The sequence below is a fragment of the Anomaloglossus baeobatrachus genome, chromosome 11, assembly GCF_048569485.1.
Source record: "Anomaloglossus baeobatrachus isolate aAnoBae1 chromosome 11, aAnoBae1.hap1, whole genome shotgun sequence".
Classification (NCBI taxonomy): Eukaryota; Metazoa; Chordata; class Amphibia; order Anura; family Aromobatidae; genus Anomaloglossus; species Anomaloglossus baeobatrachus.
The window spans coordinates 23,744,001-23,768,940 of record NC_134363.1 but is presented as its reverse complement, the minus strand read 5'-3'; the positions used below and the strand labels follow the sequence as shown (position 1 = coordinate 23,768,940).

The window sequence follows — 24,940 nt, the reverse complement described above, 5'->3', positions numbered from 1 at the left end:
AGATCATCTACCTGGGAGCACTTGTGGTGCGTTACAGGATCCTACTCTTGGTACATAAACAAGCTGTGGACATCTCCTGGGAACCCGACTGTCTGTATACATGGTACTGCTCTTCAGAGGCATAGCTGGAGCTTCAGTGAAACATCTGAGTGGGCTCATAACCAGGTAACTGTGATCACAAATAAAGGTGTATGCCCTAAATGTGGGTACAGAGTAACCTCAATAGATTACAGGCCTGCTCCTGAAAACAAGTCTCTATCCAAAGACCCAAAACTGATATTAGTGCCATATGGTGACCAAATAGTGGTAGATAACAGTCCTGAAGAACATAAAAGAGATTACAGTACAAATAGTAACTATCAACTGATGTTAATTCTTATTGAGTCATTAACTTTTCCAGTCTTTTCTTTCTGGCCAGCTCGCTCCTCCATTCTTCCTTGGCTTTGCTCAGCTAATGTTTTTTTCCTCTGCTGATCCTTCTCTTCCAAATTGCAAAGAGCAGCAAGAATTGCTGGGAATTATAGTCCAGGGGATGCAATGTAAAAACACAAATACCTAAAATAACAAACTTAGCAGGTACTCACTCTCACTGGTCCAAGACCAGCTTCCCCCCACATTGTCGTCATTGCAGCAGGGAAAACACTGAGAACCGCAGGAGTGTCGGGGAGCAAGGGAGAGTGATTACCTGCTAAGTTTTTTTTATTTTAGGTACTTTAATGAGTTAGGGGGCTCACTTTTCTGAATGTGGAAAACTCTTTTATTGTCTGCTGTTGTGAATGTCGGCTTGTCCCCAGCTACAGCAGCCTCTGTGCACAATACTCCTTCTGCAGGGGTTACATTTGTATTTCGTTGCATATCTCTGCCTTTTTCTAAGTACAGGAATTAATACTTACAGGATTTTATCATTAATTTCAACAAGAACAAAAACATTTCTATTGCACTTTTCTCATAATGGAGTCAAAGTGCAGAAACTTGTATAAGAGTCAAGAAAAAGCATTAAAATGATATGTATAAAATATGTATAGACCAAAACATCCGGGTCTTCAAGTAACAACTAAGTAAGAAATATAATAAAACAATTATTCTGTACTTTGATAATTATTTTCACTTAGTGGATCGATTGGGGGGAGACTAGAATATATATATATACAGGAGCAATGCTGGTTATAGCCAAAGGATCCGCTGCTCTCACTGACCAAAGAGAAGAGAACCTGGAGGAGAAGGAAGGTAATGAAATCTATCTATCTATCCCTCTATCTATCTATCTATCTACCTATCTATCTATCTATCTATCTATCTATCCCTCTATCTATCTATCTATCTATCTATCTATCTATCTATCTATCCCTCTATCTATCTATCTATCTATCCCTCTATCTATCTATCTATCCCTCTATCTATCTATCTATCTATCTATCTATCCCTCTATCTATCTATCTATCTATCTATCTATCCCTCTATCTATCTATCTATCTATCTATCTATCTATCTATCCCTCTATCTATCTATCTATTTCTTTTTCTATCTGATCTAATTTATAAAAAATAATCAAAGATAGGCTGCATTCCAAAAATGAATGCCAAAAAGAACTGCACTTTAATTAGCTCTTGTGGCAAAGTTTCAGTTCACAGAACTTTTTCTTAGCGTTTTTTTGGCTTGAAAGTGGTTCTGTTGACCAAAGTACTGCCGCTTTTGTTAATTCAAGTCCAAATCTTTTTTTGCATTCAGTTTTGTATAGCAGTCTCTGTTTTAATTTAAATAAGCTACAATTGGAGTTTTGTTTATGAGGTTCTGCACCCAACTTATTCAACTATCGTGCTGTTTTATCTACCTATCCATCTATCTATATATTTATCATCTATCTATCTATCTATCTATCTATCTATCTATCTATCTATCTATCTATATGTCTGTCTGTCTGTCTATCTATCTATCTATCTATCTATCCCTCTATCTATCTATCTATCTATCTATCCCTCTATCTATCTATCTATCTATCCCTCTATCTATCTATCTATCTATCTATCCCTCTATCTATCTATCTATCTATCATTTATCTTTCTTATTATCTTTTTATGTTTTAAAAAATATCAATATATTATAGCAGTAATGTGCTACTTATGGGATTTCATTTCTTACATGGATTCTGTCAGCATAATCCACCAATTCCTACAATCTCAAAATTGTTTATATTGTCACGTTATATCTTTTCATTATTGTCAAACAGGAATATGTCCATATAAACAGTTTGGGGAGAGGCTTGTGCTGATGGATTGCATTCAAGGTGTCTCCAGGTAGATAATGACCTGATGGATTTGGACAATATGCAGGGCCGGACTGGGACCAAAAATCAGCCCTGGCACACAACCACCATCAGTCCACATACTATAACACCTCTCAGTGAATTTTGATTTTATGTTGTCATGCCCCTAACCTTGTCCCCATCCTGTAGTAATGTGCCCATCTTTGTCCCCATCTTATAGTAATGTGCCCATCCCTGTCCCCATACTGTAGTAATGTGCCTTGACCCCATTCTGATGTAAAGTGTCTATCCTTGCAATGTGTATATCCTTGTCCCCATCCTGCAGTAATATGTCCATCTTGTCCTCATCCTGTACTAATGTGGCCATACTGATTCTCTTCCTGTAGTAATATGACCATCCATGTCCCAGTCCTGTAGTAATGTGCCTATCCTTGTCCTCATACTGTAGCAATGTGGCCATCATTGTCCTCATCCTGTAGTAATATGCCCATCCTTATCCCCATCCTTTAGTAATGTGTTCCATCATGTAGTAATGTGCCCATCCTTGTCCCCATCTTATAGTAATGTGCCCATCCCTGTCTCCATACTATAGTAATGTGCCCATCTTTGACCCCATTTTGAAGTAAAGTGTCCATCCTTGCAATGTGCATATAATTGTTCCCATCCTGCAGTAATATGTCCATTATTGTACTCATCCGGTATTAATGTGGCCATACTGATCCTCTTCTTGTAGTAATGTGACCATCCATGTCCCAGTCCTGTGGTAATGTGTCCATCCTTGTCCCCATCCTGTAGCAATATGCCCATCCTTGTCCCCATCCTGTAATAATGTGTCAGATCCTGTAGTAATGTGCCCATCCTGGTCCTCATCTTGTAATAATGTGGCTATCCTTGTCCCCATCCTTTAGTAATGTGCCCATCATTGTCCCCATCTTGTAGTAATGTGCCCATCCTTGTCTGTTACATCTTGTGGCTCTCCTGAGGCAAGGACTGAGGCAGTCTCCCATTCCTTGCCTGCCACGAGCACTCCTGCTCAGCAGCGCCGAAGGTCTGCCAGACTGCGCAGTGTGCAGGAGATACCTTCTCAGAGAGGCAGCAGAAGGGTGACACCTAGTGGTTCTCCTGTTACAAGGAGTGAAGCGGTCTCCCATTCCTGGCCTGCCGCAGACTCTCCTGCTCAGCGGCCCCGAAGGTCTGCGAGGCTGCGCAATGTGCAGAGGTTTACTGCTCAGGGAAGCAGTGAGATTCCCGTTATCTCTCCACATTGTGAGACCGAGGATCCCGCCTCTATTTCCCAGAGGCAGGAGGGTGAGCATGTGCAATGCGTGGTGGGTCCTGATTCGCTCACTGACGCCACACGGCTTGATGACAAGGCTGGTGACGTGGTGAATCCTGACTGGCCAGGCTGGGACGTCGTGGACCCTGATTGGGTCAAGTCCATCATCTCCGCCTCGCGCCCGCCCTCGGGTGGAGCTGCACCTCCTTAAAAGCTCCCCCTGCCATCATGGCGGCGCGCGACCGTCCTTCTATGTTTGGATGTCTGGCAGCGTGCTGCCACGCCACTGCTCAGGCATTACTGTCTCTTGTGGGCTTGGCCCTTGCTGCTCCGGCAGTACCTCGTTTGCAGGCCGTGTTCCTGCCTTGCTGCTCCGGCAGTACCCCCGTCAACAGGCCGTGTTCCTGTCCCAGGTGAGCTCCTCAAGTCTCCATTGGACTCACCTGGTTATTGAAAGCACACGTGCGTGGGCACCTCTGTGCTACCCTCGTGCCATATTCTCGTGACTTCCACTGGCACACGTGCGTGGGCACCTCTGTGCTTCCCCGTGCAACAGGTACACCGAGCCGTGAGATCTGTGCCATACAACTCTCACGGGTTAGGGCAGATCGGTGTACATAGATCGTCTGTGACATTCCAGACGATCGCTAGCAGCAACCCACTCACTCTTCACCCACCATAGCGGCAGTCCCTTACACCGCACAGTGGACCTTGACCGGCGGAAGCAGTCCATTTCCCATCTTGGCACGCTTCCCCGGGTCCCCCTCGTAACATTACGGTCGCGCCAAAGGTCTGGCTATGGCTGAAGAGCAGCAGCAGTTGCTGCGTTATGTGCAGCAGTTGGAGTCACGATTGGCAGCAGTGGAGCAGTCTTCCTCCGATAAGACTACTCTGACGACAGTCGCCACCCAGGCGGCTACCCAGGCTGTGCTATTGGGCGGAAGGTCTCCTCGCCTTGCGCTTCCAGAGCGCTTTAGCGGCAACAGCTCTGAGTGCCGTGGTTTTATAAACCAGGTTACCACCTACTTAGAGCTGTCCGCGACTCTTTACGCTACCGAGAAGGCGAGGGTAGCCTTCGTCCAGTCCCTGCTCACAGGGAGAGCGCTGAAGTGGTCCACGCCGTTGTGGGAGCGCGGAGATCGTGTGGTGAATAACTTAGCAGCTTATCTTGGGGCCATGAGAATGGTGTTCCTCGGGCCTCAAGTCACCCACGATTCCGCGCTGCGCCTCCTACGACTTCGGCAAGGGTCTGCTTCAGTCGGGGACTTTGCTGTACACTTTAGGACACTGGCCGCAGAGCTGGACTGGCCGGATAAGGTCCTTGTCCCTGTGTTTTGGGAGGGCCTGGCAGGGTTTGTCAAAGACGCACTGGCCACACGTGAGGTGCCTGCCACTTTAGAGTCCTTGATTCAGGTTGCCTCTCGCATAGACATCCGCCAGGTGGAGCGAAGGCTCGAGGTCTCTTCAGCACCCACGTCTTTCGGCCTAAAAAGCGTCTGACTCCCGTCTTCCATCAGACAGGTCCCCCAGCCAGTCCTGTAGGCGACTCCGTGGAGTCAATGGAGGTGTCCAAGGTGGTCTCCTCTGCCCCAGGTTCTCGGTCTTGTGTCATCTGCTTTTCCTGTGGGCAGAGGGGACACATAGCTACCCTATGTCCCAAACCGTCGGGAAAAGACAGCGTCTAGTTTCTATCAGAGGGGGGACTCTAGACGCTACTTCTCCCTCTAGGTTGACTATCAGCGCCCAGTTGCAGTTCGGCACTACTCTTTTCTCTGCCCTGGCTTGCTTGGACTCAGGCGCTGAAGGCAATTTCATCTCGACCTCCCTGGCAACCCGATACTCAGTTCCCCTGGTTCTGTTGCCCAAGCCACTCAGGGTCCGGGTAGTCGACGGGTCCATACTACTCGATCCTATCACCCAGATCACCATCCCTCTCAGGATGGATGTACCACCGGGACACCATGAGCAGGTGTCCTTCCTGGTGCTTCCAGGGGGGACGGATGAGATCCTACTGGGCCTTCCCTGGTTGAGACAGCATGCTCCTATACTCAACTGGGCAACAGGGGAGATCTCATCCTGGGCAGGATCCTGTAGAGAGCACCTCGTGACTACCGAACCACCCGCTACCATTAGGTCGGTTGGGTCCTCAGGGAATACTGAGGGGCCGGGTTTACCGACACCTTATGAGGCCTACAGGGATGTCTTTTCCAAAAGGGCCGCAGATACTCTTCCTCCCCACCGGCCATATGATTGCCGAATAGACCTGAAGCCAGGCTCCGAGCCCCCTAGGGGCAGAGTGTATCCACTCTCTGCTCCAGAGACGGAGGCTATGTCCAAATATATTCAGGACAGCCTGGCGAAGGGGTTCATTCGCAAGTTTATTTCACCGGCTGGTGCAGGGTTCTTTTTTGTGCAGAAGAAGGAAGGGGATCTGCGCCCCTGTATCGATTACAGGGGATTAAATGCAATCACAATCAAGAACAAATACCCTTTGCCCCTCATTACTGAGCTATTTGATCGATTCCGCGGGGCAAAGGTCTTCACAAAGCTGGATCTACGCGGGGCGTATAATCTAGTGCGAGTCCGAAAGGGCGATGAGTGGAAGACCGCCTTTAACACCAGGGACGGTCACTACGAGTATCTAGTAATGCCCTTCGGACTCTGCAATGCCCCCGCCGTATTTCAAGACTTTGTGAATGACATTTTCCGGGATTTGTATCTTTCCGTGGTTGCATACCTGGATGACATTCTTATCTTCTCCCCCGATCTTACCACCCATCGGAGGGATGTCATCCGAGTACTTAAGAGGCTCCGCACCCATTCGTTATATGCTAAGCTGGAAAAGTGCGTTTTTGAACAGGAATCCTTGCCGTTCCTGGGGTACATAGTGTCCAGTCAGGGGTTAGCAATGGATCCGGGGAAGTTGGAGACAGTGATGAACTGGCCTGAGCCCCGCTCGCTGAAGGCGATCCAGCGATTCTTGGGGTTTATCAATTATTATCGCCAGTTCATTCCCAACTTCTCGACGGTGGCAGCACCCATCATTGCCCTTACCCGCAAGGGCGCTAATCCCAAAGCATGGACACGGGAAACGGTAGAGGCATTTCACACTCTCAAAACTCACTTCTCCAGAGCTCCCATCCTTCATCGTCCAGACATCTCCAAACCCTTCCTACTAGAGGTAGACGCCTCTTCGGTCGGTGCAGGTGCAGTCCTGTACCAGAAAAACGAACGAGGAAGGAAACATCCGTGTTTCTTTTTCTCCAAAACCTTTTCTCCGGCCGAGAGGAACTACTCCATAGGGGATAGGGAGTTACTGGCGATGAAACTAGCATTCCAGGAATGGCGGCATCTCCTGGAGGGTGCGAAGCATCCATTTGAGGTTTTTTCTGACCACAAAAACCTCACATACCTCCAGACAGCACAACGCCTGAACCCAAGGCAGGCCCGTTGGTCTTTATTCTTCTCCCGGTTCCGCTTTATTATCCGCCACCTGGCCGGTGAGAAGAACGTACGGGCCGATGCCTTGTCACATTGTATGGTTGTGTTGGAGGAGGACGAGGAGGAGCCTCGTCTTATACTACCCCCGGACAGCTTGAGGATGGTCACTCCCACTTCTTTGGACCAGGTGCCACCTGGCAAAACCCTCGTTCCCCCTGAACTACGGAACGAGGTGCTATCGTGGGCCCATGCCTCCAAGGTCGGGGGTCACTTCGGGGTCAAAAGGACCAGAGACCTGGTGACCAGGCATTATTGGTGGCCGAGACTACCCCAGGACATACAGGAATATGTGGGAGCCTGTATGTCGTGTGCTCGCAATAAGCCGTTCCGGCAGAGACCGGCAGGTCTTCTTCACCCACTGCCAGTGCCGGATCGTCCCTGGGAAGTGGTGGGGATGGACTTCCTGGGAGATCTGCCCAAGTCAGCAGGGCACAGGGTCGTATGGGTCATCACGGACCACTTCTCTAAAATGGTCCACTTGGTGCCTCTCCCACGACTCCCGACGTCACGTGCTCTCGCCACCTTGTTCATTCGGCATGTATTTAGGTTGCATGGCATGCCTGACAAGGTGGTGAGCGACCGGGGTCCCCAGTTCGCGTCTCGCTTCTGGAGAGAGCTCTGTAAGCTCCTGCAGATAGAGCTGAACATCTCCTCCGCATACCATCCCGAGACCAATGGACTAGTGGAGAGGACTAATCAGACCTTGGTAACTTACCTCCGCCATTTTATATCCGCGCACCACGACAACTGGGCTAACCTCCTTCCTTGGGCCGAATTTGCCATTAACAATTCGGTCCATGAATCCTCTGGCCAGACTCCGTTCCTACTCAATAACGGACAACATCCCAGAATCCCGGTTCCGATGCCCATTACGTCACCCGATACTAGAGTGGAGGATTGGGCGACCAAGGCCCGGGAGATCTGGGATGACACCCAAGAGGCTCTTAAAAGGGCTAAAGACCGGATGGTGACAACGGCTGATGTTCGCCGCCGCCCTGCACCATCCTTCGCCCCTGGTGACCTAGTATGGCTGTCCTCTAAGAATGTTAACCTACGGGTACAGGCAGCCAAATTCGCCCCTAGGTATCTGGGTCCGTTTAAAGTACTACAGCAGGTAAACCCAGTGGCATATCGACTCCAGCTCCCTCCACGCTGGGCTATAGCCAACACCTTTCACGTGTCCCTCCTGAAACCCGTACGACTTAATAAATTCTCGGGGTCCCTGCCGGCTCAAACCGACTCCCCGTCCGATGACCCTGAGGTGGCAAAACTTGTGGAGACAAAAGTCATACAGGGCAAGAGGTACTACCTCGTGGAGTGGGCCGGCCGTGGTCCGGAGCATAGATCCTGGGAGTTGGAGGATCATATCCGCGCCCCGGGTTTGATAGCGGCCTTCGAGCACGGACAGGGGGGGGGCCTAGACGGGGGGGTAATGTTACATCTCGTGGCTCTCCTGAGGCAAGGACTGAGGCAGTCTCCCATTCCTTGCCTGCCACGAGCACTCCTGCTCAGCAGCGCCGAAGGTCTGCCAGACTGCGCAGTGTGCAGGAGATACCTTCTCAGAGAGGCAGCAGAAGGGTGACACCTAGTGGTTCTCCTGTTACAAGGAGTGAAGCGGTCTCCCATTCCTGGCCTGCCGCAGACTCTCCTGCTCAGCGGCCCCGAAGGTCTGCGAGGCTGCGCAATGTGCAGAGGTTTACTGCTCAGGGAAGCAGTGAGATTCCCGTTATCTCTCCACATTGTGAGACCGAGGATCCCGCCTCTATTTCCCAGAGGCAGGAGGGTGAGCATGTGCAATGCGTGGTGGGTCCTGATTCGCTCACTGATGTCACACGGCTTGATGACAAGGCTGGTGACGTGGTGAATCCTGACTGGCCAGGCTGGGACGTCGTGGACCCTGATTGGGTCAAGTGCATCATCTCCGCCTCGCGCCCGCCCTCGGGTGGAGCTGCACCTCCTTAAAAGCTCCCCCTGCCATCATGGCGGCGTGCGACCGTCCTTCTATGTTTGGATGTCTGGCAGCGTGCTGCCACGCCACTGCTCAGGCATTACTGTCTCTTGTGGGCTTGGCCCTTGCTGCTCCGGCAGTACCTCGTTTGCAGGCCGTGTTCCTGCCTTGCTGCTCCGGCAGTACCCCCGTCAACAGGCCGTGTTCCTGTCCCAGGTGAGCTCCTCAAGTCTCCATTGGACTCACCTGGTTATTGAAAGCACACGTGCGTGGGCACCTCTGTGCTACCCTCGTGCCATATTCTCGTGACTTCCACTGGCACACGTGCGTGGGCACCTCTGTGCTTCCCCGTGCAACAGGTACACCGAGCCGTGAGATCTGTGCCATACAACCCTCACGGGTTAGGGCAGATCGGTGTACATAGATCGTCTGTGACATTCCAGACGATCGCTAGCAGCAACCCGCTCACTCTTCACCCACCATAGCGGCGGTCCCTTACACCGCACAGTGGACCTTGACCGGCGGAAGCAGTCCATTTCCCATCTTGGCACGCTTCCCCGGGTCCCCCTCGTAACACTTGTCTCCTTCCTTTAGTAATGTGCCTAGCCTTGTCCCCATCATTTAGTAATTTGCCCATCCTTGTCCCCATCCTGTAGTAATGTCCCCTTCCTTGTCCACTTGTAGCAATAGTAATGTGCCCATTCTTGTCCCCTTGTAGTAATAGTAATAGTAATGTGCCCATGCTGATCCTCTTCTTGTAGCAATGTCCCATTTTGAAGTAATTTCCCCTAATATGCGGCTCTTCACATACACATTAAAAAAATAGATTCTTTTCACCTGTCCTCCGTTCCTCGCCGTCCTCTTTTCTGCTACTTGAAGCTTGCAGAGAAGTAGCCCCTTTTATGATCACGGCCTGGAGTTAGGATCACCTGTATAATGCTCATACAGCAGTCTGTACACATTATATGGTTGATACTGTGACTGCTGGTAGTTTCGCCTATGTAATGTATATACAGCAGCCACAGTATCACCTTTATATTGTATATAGACTGCTATATAGACATTATACAGGTGATACTGTGACTGCTGGCAGTTTCTCCTATGTAATGTATATACAGCAGCCACAGTATCACCTTTATAATGTACATAGTCTGCTATATAGACATTATACAGGTGATACTGTGACTGTTGTATGTACATTACAAATATGACACTGACAGCAGTCATAGCATCGCCTATATAATGTACATACAGCAGTCGCAGTATCACCTATATAATGTACAGTGTGTCCACCTATATCCTGTCCACTGCCATTAACTTAAGAACGGTGTATTGAATTGATGATGCCCTACAACTTTGTAATTCACTTTTTTTCCTCTATCTCGTTCCGTTTCTGAGATAAAAATGCTAACTTTTCCACCAGGTGGCGCTATAGGTGGTTTCATTTTGTAGCGCATGGCTACTTTACTATACCTAGACACCACTTCTATGCCTATAGCTGCCGTCATTCTAAAGCTAATGGCGGTGGACAGGATATGGGTGGACACACTGTATATAAACTCCTATATGTACAGATGCTGTGATTGCTGGCAGTATTATCTTTGTGATGTGCATACCACTGTTGCAGCATCACATATATAATGTACATACAGCAGACTTCAAGGACAAAGTGGAGCATCGGTCCTTTAAGGCATCGGCATAGAGACCTCTGACATAGGCTGCCGTGGCACGCGCACACAAACAAGGGCTTCCACGGTGCACCAGAACTCTACACTGCAGTCTTAAAGGGGCAGGCGGCCGGAAGAGTGGGCGCCTTGGATATGGCGGCCCTCTATGCATATATCTATTAATGCCCGCTGTACCAGATTACCAGTCATGTCTCGTGTGATGAATGATAATGATATAACTGTAGTAAGTTATTTCACAGCAGAACATGATGGTTTATCAGCGGTGGGATCCAAATCTCCCTGGAGTATTCATTGTAGCACATAATATAGGAAGATTTGTTGCAAATTATCACTGTACTGCCAAATAAAATAATATTATTAATATTTTTCCTGTAGGTAAATCATGGGGATCCTGATATTTGGTAATCAGACCATCGAAATACCTCCAGACAACAACGACTGGTAAGTTTATATTCCTTTTTCTTTTTCTGTGAAATATCAGTGCAGACTCCATTCACATCTATATCCGAGCCTCCGCCCCGATTACATCAATATTCATAGGCATATATCCCATCCACCTGCAGCGCCATTATTCCTACCACAATGATGGAAACGCTGGATGACCCATCACACTCCTCTACACGTCAGTGTCGTCCATCAGGCGTCAGTGGCGTCTGTGGAGCAGAGGATTCGGCTGTGTATTGTGGGTCCTGTATAATAACACAGATGTGACCGGAGCCGAACATAGACGTTCTTACTGCAATCATATACCGGGGAGCAGTGGCGTAACTAGAGTTTGATGAGTCCCGTTGCAAAATTCAGACCTGGGCCCCCTTCTTTCATGTACACCGACACTCGGGCTACGGGATAATGATGCTGACACTTGGCTCTGATCCTCAGCACCCAGGTTTCCCACGATCTGAAATCCCTCTATCAGCACCCAGCTTTCCTATGTTCTGATATCCATCTTGTCCTCGGCACCCAGCTTCCCCATGCTTTGCTATACATCTTTCCCTCAGCACCCAGCTTTCTCATATCAGCATATCAGAGCATGGGAAAGCTGGGTGCTTAGAGAAGATGTATGGCAGAGCATGGGAAAGCTGGGTGCTGAGAGAAGATGTATAACAGAGTATGGGAAAGCTGGGTGCTGAGAGAAGATGTATGACAGAGCATGGGAAATCTGGGTGCTGAGAGAAGATGTATAGCAGATCATGGGAAAGCTGGGTGCTGAGGAAAAGAGCCTTTTTCTCTCAGCACAAAACATTCACATCCCCTGCTTGTATCTTTGCCCCCCTTGTATATAGTTCTCCAAATACTATATTGGCCCCCACATAGCCTTCCATATAGTATAAAGGGTCCCACATAACCCTTCATATATTAGAATCTACCTCCATAGTCCTCCATGTATTATAATGCATTTCCCATAGTTCTCCATGTATTATAATTCACTCCATAGTTCTCCATATATTATACTGGACCACATAGTCCTCCATATATTATAATGCACCCCCATAGTCCATTAGATGTGACGATCCCGGCGCTTTAGCCGTCTCTTCCCGTTTGCCCTGGTGTCGTGGCAATCGAGGTAATAAGGGGTTAATGGCAGCCCACAACTGCCACTAAGCCCTCGATTAGTTATGGGGAGGGTCTATGAGACACCCCCACCACTAATCCTAAAAGTAAAAAGAAATAAATACAGAGAAAAATCCTTTATTTAAAAAAAATATAAAAAGCTCCTTCTTTCACCATATTGTTAACCCCCAAAACATCCAGGCTCAATGTAATCCATACCATGAGTTCCCATGATGCTTCCAGCTCTGCTACATCTGAATTTACAATGAGCACCATAGAGTATGATGACTGTCCACTGTGAGCTTTAGGCAGATACTGAGCCATGTGATCAGTGGTGACGTTACTCAGGTTATTTGCAGTAACAGGTGGAGGTTTGCATGGCCATCCACCTGTGACTGCAGGTAACCTAACCACAAGGGACCTCAATGAACTCTCACTGAGTTCACAGACCTGCATCTCCTGGTAGAAAACAGAGGTTTTTTTGCCAAGAGATGCAGATTTGGTGCTAAAGTTTTTACACAATATTCCTGCACCCAATATACCCCTCCTTGCAAAAAAACGCAGCGGTATGATGCAGTAATGATCCAATATTTTTTTTTTTTTTGCCAGGAGGTGTAGATCGGAAGCAGGAGTATGGTGTAAAAATTTCACATCAAATCTCACGGCAAAAAAAATGCACAAAAACTGTTGTGACACCGTTTCAGTGCAATTTTCTTCCAGTAGGGGCAAATTTGGTGCTGAAATCCGGTGCAGACATTTCAGCACCAAATTTGCAACTCGTGGAAAACTGCACCAAAATGGAGTCAAAACCATTTTTGTGCATTTTTTTCCAGAGAGATGCAAATTTGGTGCTGAGAATTTTACACCATATTCCTGCACCTAATCTACACCTTCTGGGGAAAAGAAATTGCATCATTACCCCATCATACCGCACGTGGTAGTGATGAGTGATGCATTTTTTTGCCTGGAGGTGTAGTTTGTATGCAGAAATATAGTGTAAAAATGTCATGACCAAATCTGTATCTCTTGGCTAAGAAACAGCAGTTTTCTGCCAAGAGATGTAGATCTGTGAACTCATTGAGAGTTCATTGAGATCACCTAAGGTCAGGTTACCTGCAATCACAGATGGAGGACCGTGTGAACCTCCACCTGTGATCGAAACTAACCTGACTGACATCACCTCTGATGGAGGGAGAGTATATTTCTAGGGATAGGGACCGTTTATGGGAGGGAAGGAAGGAAGAATTATAATATACTCTTTCGACATCTTACTGATTGCCAACAAAGGGCAAAGTGCAAAAACATGCCAGATGTTACACATTATACACAGAAGCTGAAGGAAAAAGGGTCTTATCCAACATTCATATAAAAGTAATACGAGAATGTGCTCACCTTATTGGGTTATGTGTCACACAACCAGATTTAAAGCATGTAATCAGCTGTTGGAGAGTCTACGCACTTAAAAAACCAAAGCAGATCAGGAACAAAGTTGATGTGGAAATGGTACTGCGCTGTTGAAGATATGACATAAATCCAGGAAAGATTGACTGAAGGTGGTTTTATTCACGTTTCGAAGTTTCACCCCCACTTTTACATCAGGAAATCCACTATATGCCCTGGTCATATTGGTGGATTTCCTGATGAAGAAGTGGGGTGACACTTCGAAACACATTGAATAAAGCCCCATTCATTCAATCTTTCCTGGATTTATGTCATATCTTCAGCAGCCCAGTAATAGTTCCACATCAACTTTGTTCCTGAACTACTTTGACATTATACAGAGACACAGACACAATACAAAGATTGCATAGCTGTCTGTTGTATTATTATTGTTATTTTTTTATTTTTGTAGGGAAATCCTCAGAATGGGCCCTGATGATGATAATCTGACAGCACATAATTTAACTATGATTTACAACTGGTAAGTATATATTCCTCATGCTTTATTTAGTTATATATTAGTTATAATTATTATTAATTAAAACCTTCACCCCCGGGCGATTTTACATTTTTCTGTTTTTGTTTTTGCTCCCCTTATTCTGAGAACCGTAACTTTTTTTTTCCCTTCAATCTTGCCATACGAGGGCTTAATTTTTGCGGCATAAGTTGTACTTTTATTTGAAACCATACGTTTTACCATAAAGTGTACTGGAAAACGGCCAAAAAAATCTGAGCAAGGAAAAATTTCAAAAAAAAGTGTGATTGCACGATTGTTTTGGGGATATTTTATTCACTGTGTTCTCTTTATGTTAAAACGGATTAATCGATGTGATGCCACAGGTCAGTATGAGTCTGTAGACATCAAACATGTATAGGTTTACTGTTATCTAAGGGGTTAAAAAATTCAGATGATTGTCCAAAAACCAGTGATGGCACTTTTTGCGCCATTTTCCGAAAACCATAGTGTTCTCATTTTTTGGATCTATTCCTCAGTGATGGCTTATTTTTTGCATCTCGAGCTGATATTTTTAATAGTACCATTTTTGCACAGATGCTACATTTTGATAACCTTTTTATTGCATTTTACGCCAACTTTGTGGTAACCAAAAAACGTCATTATGACGTTTAGAATTTTTTTGCCGCTACACCGTTTACCGATCAGATCAATTGATTTTTTTATTTCGATAGATTGGGCATTTCTGAACGCGGTTAAATCATATACTGTATGTGTATATTTTTTTTTTCTCCCTCTAATTTTCAATGGGGCAAATGGGGGGGTGATTTGAACTTTTGGGTTTTTTTTTATTTTTTTTTATTTTTTTAAAAAAATGTTAACTTTATTTTTTATTTTACTAGTCCCCCTAGGGGACTATAAGGATCAGCAGTCTGATCGCTGGTTCATTTATGTATATCACAGCTGCATTGCTCTCTTCTTAGAGATGGCGCTCTGCAGGCTGTAAGAGGATGACTCATGATAGTTACAGGAGTCACCACATGACTCTGTGCTACCAAGGCAATCATCCGCTCCACGTAATCACATTGCGTGACATCCGATGGAGCGAGGTGAGTGCTTACCGCTGCTGAAATATACACTGCACTGTCACATTTTGACAGCACAGTTCAAAGGGTTAACAGGCGGATCCACTCGTGCCTGATAGCCGCACATGTCAGTTATTCAAATCAGCTGACATGTGTGGAACTCACTACCGGCAGCTGGCAGTGAGTACACCGATATAAGGCAGGACGTTTTTAGTATGTCCAATGTCAGTAAGAGGTTAATATATTAACCCTTTTGGTATAATTTGTTGTCGATAAATAGTTAAAAATATATAATTTTAAAATATATTATTGTGGGATTAGTGGAGTGGACTTTTCTATTTTTGATCTTAATCTATCAGGTAGTGTAAGTGTAGAGTCATCACACAGAGCAGAGTAGCCAGAGAAGTCCCGGCAGTTCGCATCTGGGAGATGTCTGTGCCGTGTCTTCTCGTGTGTGCACCTAGAGTTTGTTATGGGTATTGCAACCTGTCAGGTATTTGTCAGCCTTGTATCTATTGCATTTATATTGTCGAAAGTTTCAAGTTTGTGGACAGTTAAGAATGGACATATCTATAGGTACAAGCTCTTATATACCATTCTGGACTCATGGATGTACAGTCATATGTATTTCAGATTAATCTTATAACTCTTCCCACATTTTTTCATAGGAATTGTGAATGGCTCTTAGGGTCTTTCTGTTTAAGTAAACAAAAGAAAGAAACAATGAGTCCTGAGACCTCTACTTGTATAAAGGGGGAGATGTGATGATGTGATCTTTAGCTCGAAATGGTCATTGCACTTTGATGTCATCTCCCTTTCTGAATGTACACCCTGTACACAAGACAGAAATTTATGATGCTATAAACTCTTAATTTCCTTAATATTTACCCTATTCTGTTTTCTCAGGTCATCTGGTGAATTCAACATCACTGATAATGATTTTTATGATAATATGAATATCATTCAGAAAGTGGCAATTACATTTTTCAGCATTGTTTTTGCTCTCGGGATTATCGGTAATGGATTAGTCATCTGGATTGCCGGATTCAGGATGAAGAAGTCAATCAGTGCCGTGTGGTTCCTCCACCTGGCCATCGCGGACTTCCTGTGCTGTGCGTCTCTGCCTCTGAGAATTGTGGAGTGGGTTACATTTTGGTCCTATCATTTCTCAAATCTTACAAATTGCACAGTGAATGTGTTTATCTTTAATCTAAACATGAATGCCAGTGTTCTCCTCCTGACGGCCATGAGTATTGACCGCTGGGTGTCCGTCATGTGGCCATTCTGGGCCAAAGTTCATAAAACTTACAATGTGGTGAGAATCTCTGCAGCGATCATCTGGGGGCTGAGCTTAATTTTATGTGGATTAGTGTATTACGCATATGAATACTGGGTACGTGATCTAAATGAATGGTGTGTATCTTATCCTCGATATCCTGTTGTCAATGAGTTAACACAGACCCTTCTGCTACTCAGATTCATTATATTGTGTGTGTGATCCCTTTTCTCATCATCATTACCGCTTATGTCACCATTTTCCACAAGATTAGAAAAAGTAAGAGATCCCAGAGATCTCAGAGATCCTCGAGGATCATCACCGCTGTTATATTGTGTTTCTTCATCTGCTGGTTTCCATATTACATCTGGCCACTGATACCCTGGTTTGTTACAGAATTTGATCAATATTCTCTAGTAAATACTATTGTTACCAACCTGGCTTGTCTTAACAGTTGCATGAATCCAATCATTTATGTGTTTATGGCACAGGATTTCCAACGAGACTTCTTCAGGTCCATATCCTACAGACTAGAAAGAGCCTTAGGTGAGCATCCTAATGACCTGAGCAGAGAAGATACACGAAATTCTCGCACTACTGATGTGTAATATATATTCCTTTTATATCCTGTATGTGAAATTTCTTAATTAGTGATGAGCGGGCACTACCATGCTCAGGTGCTCAATACTCATAACTAGTAATGAGTGGCCACTACCATGCTCGGGTGCTCAGTACTGGTAACTAGTGATCAGTGAGCACTACCATGCTCGGGTAATCAGTACCGGTAACTAGTGATAAGTGGGCACTACCATGTTCAGGTGCTCAGTACTCGTAACTAGTGATGAGTGGGAACTACTTTGCTCGGGTCCTCAGTACTCGTAACTAGTGATGAGTGAGCACTACCATGCTCAGGTGCTCAGTACTCATAACTAGTGATGAGCGGGCACTACCATGCTCGGGTGCTCAGTACTCGTAACTAGTGATGAGTAAGCACTACCATGCTCGGATGCTCAGTACTCGTAACTAGTGATGAGCGGGCACTACCATGCTCGGGTGCTCAGTACTTGTAACTAGTGATGAGCGGGCACTACCATGTTCGGGTGCTCAGTACTGGTAACTAGTGATGAGCGGGCACTATCATGCTCGAGTGCTCAGTACTGGTAACTACTGATGAGCGGGCACTACCATGCTTGGGTGCTCAGTACTCGTAACTAGTGATAAGCGGGTGCTACCATGCTCGGGTGCTCAGTACTCATAACTAGTGATGAGCGGGCACTACCATGCTCGGGTGCTCAGTACTCATAACTAGTGATGAGCGGGCACTACCATGCTCAGGTGCTCAGTACTCGTAACTAGTGATGAGCGGGCACTACCATGCTCAGGTGTTCAGTACTCATAACTAGTGATGAGTGGGCACTACCATGCTCGGGTGCTTAGTACTCATAACTAGTTATGAGCGGGCACTACCATGCTCAGGTGCTCAGTACTCGTAACTAGTGATGAGCGGGCACTACCATGCTCGGGTGCTTAGTACTCATAACTAGTGATGAGTAACCACTACCATGCTCGGATGCTCAGTACTCGTAACTAGTGATGAGCGGGCACTACCATGCTTGGGTGCTCAGTACTTGTAACTAGTGATGAGCGGGCACTACCATGTTCGGGTGCTCAGTACTGGTAACTAGTGATGAGCAGGCACTACCATGTTCGGGTGCTCAGTACTGGTAACTACTGATGAGCGGGCACTACCATGCTCGGGTGCTCAGTACTCGTAACTAGTGATAAGCGGGTGCTACCATGCTCGGGTGCTCAGTACTCATAACTAGAGATGAGCGGGCACTACCATGCTCGGGTGCTCAGTACTCATAACTAGTGATGAGTGGGCACTACCATGCTCAGGTGCTCAGTTCTCGTAACTAGTGATGAGCGGGCACTACCATGCTCAGGTGTTCAGTACTCATAACTAGTGATGAGTGGGCACTACCATGCTCGGGTGCTCAGTACTCGTAACTAGTGATAAGCGGGTGCTACCATGCTCAGGTGCTCAGTGCTGGTAACTAGTGATGAGCGGGCACTACCATGCTTGGATGCTTAGTACTGGTAACTAGTGATGAGCGGGCACTACCATGCTCGGGTGCTCATTACTTGTAACTAGTGATGAGTAAGTGAAGAAAGGAAGAAATTCCAGCAACTTCAGGAGAAAGTAGAATTTTCTTAAAAAACTGTTTCTTTATTGATAATAAAAATATTAATATTCCATCCAAGCAAAACAAAAAATGGAGAGGCAAGACAGAGGAGCTGTTTCCTACGCGTTTCAACCTGAATAGGTCTTAATCATTTCCATGATTAAGACCTATTCAGGTTGAAACGCGTAGGAAACAGCTCCTCTGTCTTGCCTCTCCATTTTTTGTTTTGCTTGGATGGAATATTAATATTTTTATTATCAATAAAGAAACAGTTTTTTAAGAAAATTCTACTTTCTCCTGAAGTTGCTGGAATTTCTTCCTTTCTTCATGTGTTCCCACCCAGGTCAGGGTATTTCTGTGCACCGGAGGTAAGATTTGGGAGTGAAGAGGGGAGAGCTGAAGTTTCTTCGTTTTTGATAGTGATGAGTAAGCACTACCATGCTCGTGTGCTCAGTACTGGTAACTAGTGATGAGTAAGCACTACCATGCTCGGGTGCTCAGTACTGGTAACTAGTGATGAGTAAGCACTACCATGCTCGGGGGCTCGGTACTTGTAACTAGTGATGAGCGGGCACTACCATGTTCGGGTGCTCACTACTTGTAACTAGTGATGAGTAGCACTACCATGCTCGGGTGCTCAGTACTGGTAACTAGTGATGAGTAGCACTACCATGCTCAGGTGCTCAGTACTGGTAACTAGTGATGAGTAGCACTACCATGCTCGGGGGCTCGGTACTTGTAACTAGTGATGAGAGAGCACTACCATGCTCGGGGGCTCGGTACTTGTAGCTAGTGATGAGCAAAGATAGGTTCAGGTGCTCAGTGCTCATAACGAGCAGTTGGATGCTTATCAGGCTCAACTCATGTACCAAATATAAAGAAAGTTAATGGGAAACTCTAGCGTTATTCAAGAAAATCTTGAAAAATGCTTGAGTCCTTCATAGATTTCTATTATACCTAATACATGGGTCAAGTCCGTCCAAGCATCCAACTGGTCATGAGGAGTATCGAACACCCAATCATGGTAGTGCTCACTCATCACTACTTTCAAGTCCTTGGAAACTTGGCCATTTTTTTTATTTTTTCATTTTTTTGTCTTTCCTACTGTCCTACCAGGAGCAATAACATTTTAATGTTCCATCTGTACAATCTAATGAGGATTAATTTTTGCAGAATGAGATTTAGTTTTTAAGATATCTTTCATTTTGGAATATAATGTGCTGAATAATGAGTGAAAAAGGTCCCAAGTGAGGTGAAATGGTGAAAAAAAAATCAATTACACCATGTTTCTTTGAATCTTGTTTCTACAGCATCTTTTGCAGATTAAATGTCACGTGCCAGCATGATTCCCCAGAGCATTCCAAGTATGGTGATTAGAGATGAGTGGATCCATTTGTGGAGGATCAAGTTTGAGTCAAATTTCCTAAAATTTGCAATTTCACATAAATTCAAACTTTTAGAGATCTCCATTAATCAAACTGATGAAGCATCAGAGATTGGGATAATGTATCCCTATGTGACCGCGTGGACCTCCCCATTATGCCCTGCAGCTATGACATCTAGCTGATAATCAGACTTTGTAAAACTGGGATTCAGTGCCTGGGACGTTACAGATCAGCAGATCTCATCGGAGGAAATTAGTCATTTTCCATCTCCAGAATCACTGGGCTAGTTTATTTCTCCTGTAGAGTGTAAGTTCTAATGGTCAACAGAGTCTTCTCTCTCTCGTACACTGTAAACTCTTATGGTCAGCGAGGTCATCTCTCTCCTGTAGAGTGTAAACTCTTATGGTCAGCGAGGTCATCTCTATCCTGTAGAGTTTAAACTCTTATGGTCAGCGAGGTCATCTCTCTCCTGTAGAGTGTAAACTCTTATGGTCAGCGGGATGCTCTCGCTATTCTGTAGAGTGTAAACTCTTATGATCACTGGGTCCTCTTTCTCTCTCCTGTAGAGTGTAAACTCTAATGGTCAACGGGATGCTCTCGCTATTCTGTAGAGTTTAAGCTCTTATGATCAGTGGATCCTCTCTCTCTTCTGTAGAGTGTAAACTCTTATGGTCAGCGAGGTCATCTCTCTCCTGTAGAGTGTAAGCTCTTATGGTCAGCGGGATGCTCTCGCTATTCTGTAGACTGTAAACTCTTATGGTCAGCAGGATCCTCTCACTTCTTATGGTCAATGGGGTACTCACTATCTCCTGTAGAGTGTAAGATCTTATAGTTAGTGGGGTCCTCTCTCTGTTTCCTGTAGAGAGTGAGGTCCTTTGGTCAGCATCTTCTCTTTAGTTTAGACATTTTAGTGCTTAACTTTTTGTTAATATATGATTAGGAGACATATTTGGGCAAATTAAAGCTTTTATGTCAACCACAATATACTAAGAAAATAAAACAAAGAAGTTATGTTGAAGGAAATGTAAAAATGTATGGCTTTTTGAAGCAGAGGAGGAAAAATTAAACCTCAAAATTCTAAAATCTTATGGTCTTAATGTGGCAGCATCAAAGAAGCTTATTTTTTCATTTTAAATTTTTTTAACTTTGGAAGATGATGTGATTTTTAATTGAAAAATGTTCTTATATTTTAAATTTTTTTTACTTTTTCAATCTCACTAGGTGATTTGATCCTGTGATTACTAGAGTTGAGTGAGTAACTAACTATTCGTACTCGCTATACTGATAACGAGTACTGTCTACTACTCTTGTATTCGTTCCAAATAGTGTGTGCAATGCAAGTCAATGGGGAATACTCGTAATATAATGAGTAACCCGAATTCCGCACTATTTGCTACTTGCATGAATAGTACGGAATTTGGGTTACTCGTTACTTTGCAAGTTTTTCCCCATTGACTTGCATTGCACATGCTATTTGGAAACAATACGCGAGTATGAGACAGTACTCGTTATGAGTATAGCGAGTACTGTTAGGCACTCACTCAACTCTAGTGATTGCCTGTTCCGTACACTAGAATAGCCCAGTAGTACAGTATATCTGACAAATCTCGGCCTCTTATGAAGCTTAAACAGTGACCGAGCCTCTCAGGAGATCCAATATGACAGCGATGGCAAGTGCAACCCATGATCATGTTACCTGAGAAGGATTCACTGCACTAAATGCCAAAGTCAAAGACTGTAGAAGGAGTTAAAGAGTCAGCGGCACTGATCAGGTCTATGATCGCTGCTTGATAGGCAAATGGCGGCTACAGAATATATGCATCATACTCCTGTCTGCAGCCGCTGGTTGATACTGTACTGCAGACAGGAGTCAGTGAGGAGAATTGGCACTGACACTGTGGAGTGTAGCTGTGGTGTCCATGTAGAGGGGCAGAACCTCTGAGTCTGTGATGACCTTGGTTCTTTACTGCAGACAGAAGCAAGATATTAGAGGCGCCGATGTCATTGAGCGCGGCTGCAAAGTGCGCTGTCAATCAAGACATGACAGACTCATTTGCTCAGTATGCGAATTGAGGAGGCGTAATGGTTATAACTAAAGTGCCCTGATGCCCCTCATTTGCATACAAAATACACAATTTTTTATGTCAACTAAACTACTAAGAGCTATAAAACAAAAATGAATTTTATATTGGATAGTTGATGTTTTGGTAGTAATTGACTCCCTGACTCATTCCCATTAATCTTCCACCACTCCCTGCTCATTCAGTCTTTGCACTGAGCTCACCGCAGTCTAAGTGAAATCTTTATGGATATTTAACATTCTCTTCAACTCCTTCAACACATTTTCCATTTTAGTGTTTTCCTCCTTTTCTTCCTAAAGCCAGAATATTTTCAACAATCTAGCCACATGAGGGCTTGTTTTTTGCAGGACCAGTTGTACTTTTGAATGACTACATTCATTGTATCACAAATTGTACTGGAAAATGGAAAAAACTTCCAAGGGTGGTGAAATTGCAAAAAAGTTTAATTCCATGATTGTTTTTTGGATTTTTTTTATTTACCATGTTCACTATATTGTAAAACTGAGCTGGCAATATAATGTCCCAGGTCAGTACGAGTTCATAGATACCAAACATGTACAGATTTATTTTTAAGTAGTGAAACAAAATTCAGAAACTTGTCAAAAAAAGAATTACACTTTCCAAGACCTGTAACATTCTCATTTTTAGGGATATGGGGCTCAATGATGGCTCATTTTTGTGTCCTCAGCTGACATTTGTAAGTATTGTATTGTTGGGTAGATGAAATGCTTTGATCGCCCGTTATTACATTTTAATGCAATGTTTCGGCGACCAAAAAATTGTATATCTGGAGTATTTTTTTCTCGTCACACCCTTAACTGCTCAGATTAATTTATTTTGTTTTTTCATAGATCGGGTATTTATGAACTTGGCAATACGTTTTTTTGTTTTACTTTCAAAGGGGGAAAAGAGCGATGATTTGAACTTTTGTGGGTTTTTAAATTTTTTTCACATTCTTAAAAACTTTCTATTACACTTTTTGTTTTTACTAGCCCCCTTATGGAACTTAAATCTCATACACCCCAATCTCCTCTGCTTTAGCACCACTTTGAATGGCAGAAATGCCGATCTCCTGTGAATGGTGGCAGTTAGCTGGCATTCACAGGAACTACATCATGTGTGAATCAGTGCTAGAAAAGACAAAAAGGCGCAAATGGTGTCTTATCTTACAGACATGAGACATAAAAGTGTACTAGGATACACTCACCTCTGGGGGTTGTGAAGCACACAACCACTGTAACAGTATAATCCACATGGGCTGCCGCCTACCCAGCAATAGCAATGTAGGAATAAAGAAAGGAAAGGGTTAACCAAGCTGCCTTGTAGAAATGCAGGAGATGAATTCTTTGTAAATGTTCGTGATTTTTTTTTTCAACGCCTTTCAGAATCTTTATTGACTCCTTCATCAGGAGTCAGTGTTTTTTTTCAGATGAAGGAGTCAATAAAGACTCTGAAACGCGTCGAAAAATAAAAATTACAAACATGTATCCTTGGATTCATCTCCTGCATTTCTCCACAGCAGCACTGTTAACCCTTTCGTTTCTCCATTTCTACACAAGAACTACATCATGACAGTGACAGGGGTCAACATCTGACCTCCGACTGTCATGACCATGCATCGGCATCCCATGATCATGTCACAGAGCCACTGATGGAGGTGGAACATAACCATCAAACATATAGATTAATAAAGACCACTTAAAGACCACTCTTCATCCTTGGTCATTAGCGCATGAGAACCAAACACATTCACAGGACGGGGGACCCCAAATTCCAGTGTAGATGCTGGTCCCAAGGTCGGACGTATCCTGCACCATGAGAATATGACATTATCAATATATATTACATTCTTTCTTGCTCTTGTGTTAAAATGTTCTATCATATATAATCTTATATCTCTGTAACTGGAAATGTATTTGATAAATGTAAAAATAAAATTGTATGAGCAAATATATGAAATATATCGATAAGTTACTAATCTAAAAATGTTAGAAGGTAATAATAAAAGTCAAAAATACAAAAAGGTATTAAATGTTGTTGGAGTTGTGACATTACAGTGTGATTGTGCTTTTTTATACAGTATCCATTCAACATTCCTATTACCATGTAGCATGATAATCAATATCAAAATTCAATATGACCCTTCTCTCTGATTTTCCAAGGAAATTAAAATGTTTTCTTAAATTTCAATCTATTTATACACTGTTCACCTCTCCGGATCATTCGCACCTCACTGTCACTTATCTGGTACTCGATAGATCTTCAGATCACCGCTCCTTGTGCTAAAATGCTCCAATGGTTATTGCATCATATCTTTCTCCATGACCTTGTGTGCACAAACGCAAAACCCTCCTGGTCCTAATCAGTTCAAGAGGGTCCAGCACGAGAGGCACGGGGGAGATTCAGTGCAAATGCTGGTAATCAGAGGATGCGGTCAGAGGTGGACGGGTGATGGTAAGGAGCAAGGAGGCCCAAGAGATGATCAGTACTATAACATCATATTTTTTTCTCATTTTCTTTAACATTTTAAAGGGTATCTGTCACCAGGCTTTTGTTACCTCAATTGAGAGCAGTGTAACGTAGATAAAACCATTATTATAAGTAAAAAATAGCACATAGCCTGATAAGTGATACATAACTAAATTCAGTATTTCAACCATACATCATGCTGTATTCAGATTATATTGCATAAACTTGCTGACAAATTCCCTTTAATTGCTTTTTAGGGTTCACAAAAATTGTTTCCAATTTCTTGCTTATCATAGCTCGGGAAAAGCACCAACAAAATATTAATGACATTTACAAA

At 44.5% G+C, this 24,940-nt stretch overlaps 1 protein-coding gene across 1 annotated transcript in view; it reads left to right on the top strand.

The window, feature by feature from the left end:
- Positions 1 to 24,940, top strand: part of LOC142255735 (uncharacterized) — a 115,931-nt gene that overhangs the window by 50,868 nt on the left and 40,123 nt on the right. Inside the window, 5 exon segments of the mRNA XM_075327191.1 lie at positions 1,113 to 1,227; positions 11,052 to 11,117; positions 14,080 to 14,148; positions 16,113 to 16,686; positions 16,689 to 17,088. Of these exon segments, the coding sequence (XP_075183306.1) occupies positions 11,059 to 11,117; positions 14,080 to 14,148; positions 16,113 to 16,686; positions 16,689 to 17,088 (1,102 nt within the window). The 5' untranslated portion in view covers positions 1,113 to 1,227; positions 11,052 to 11,058.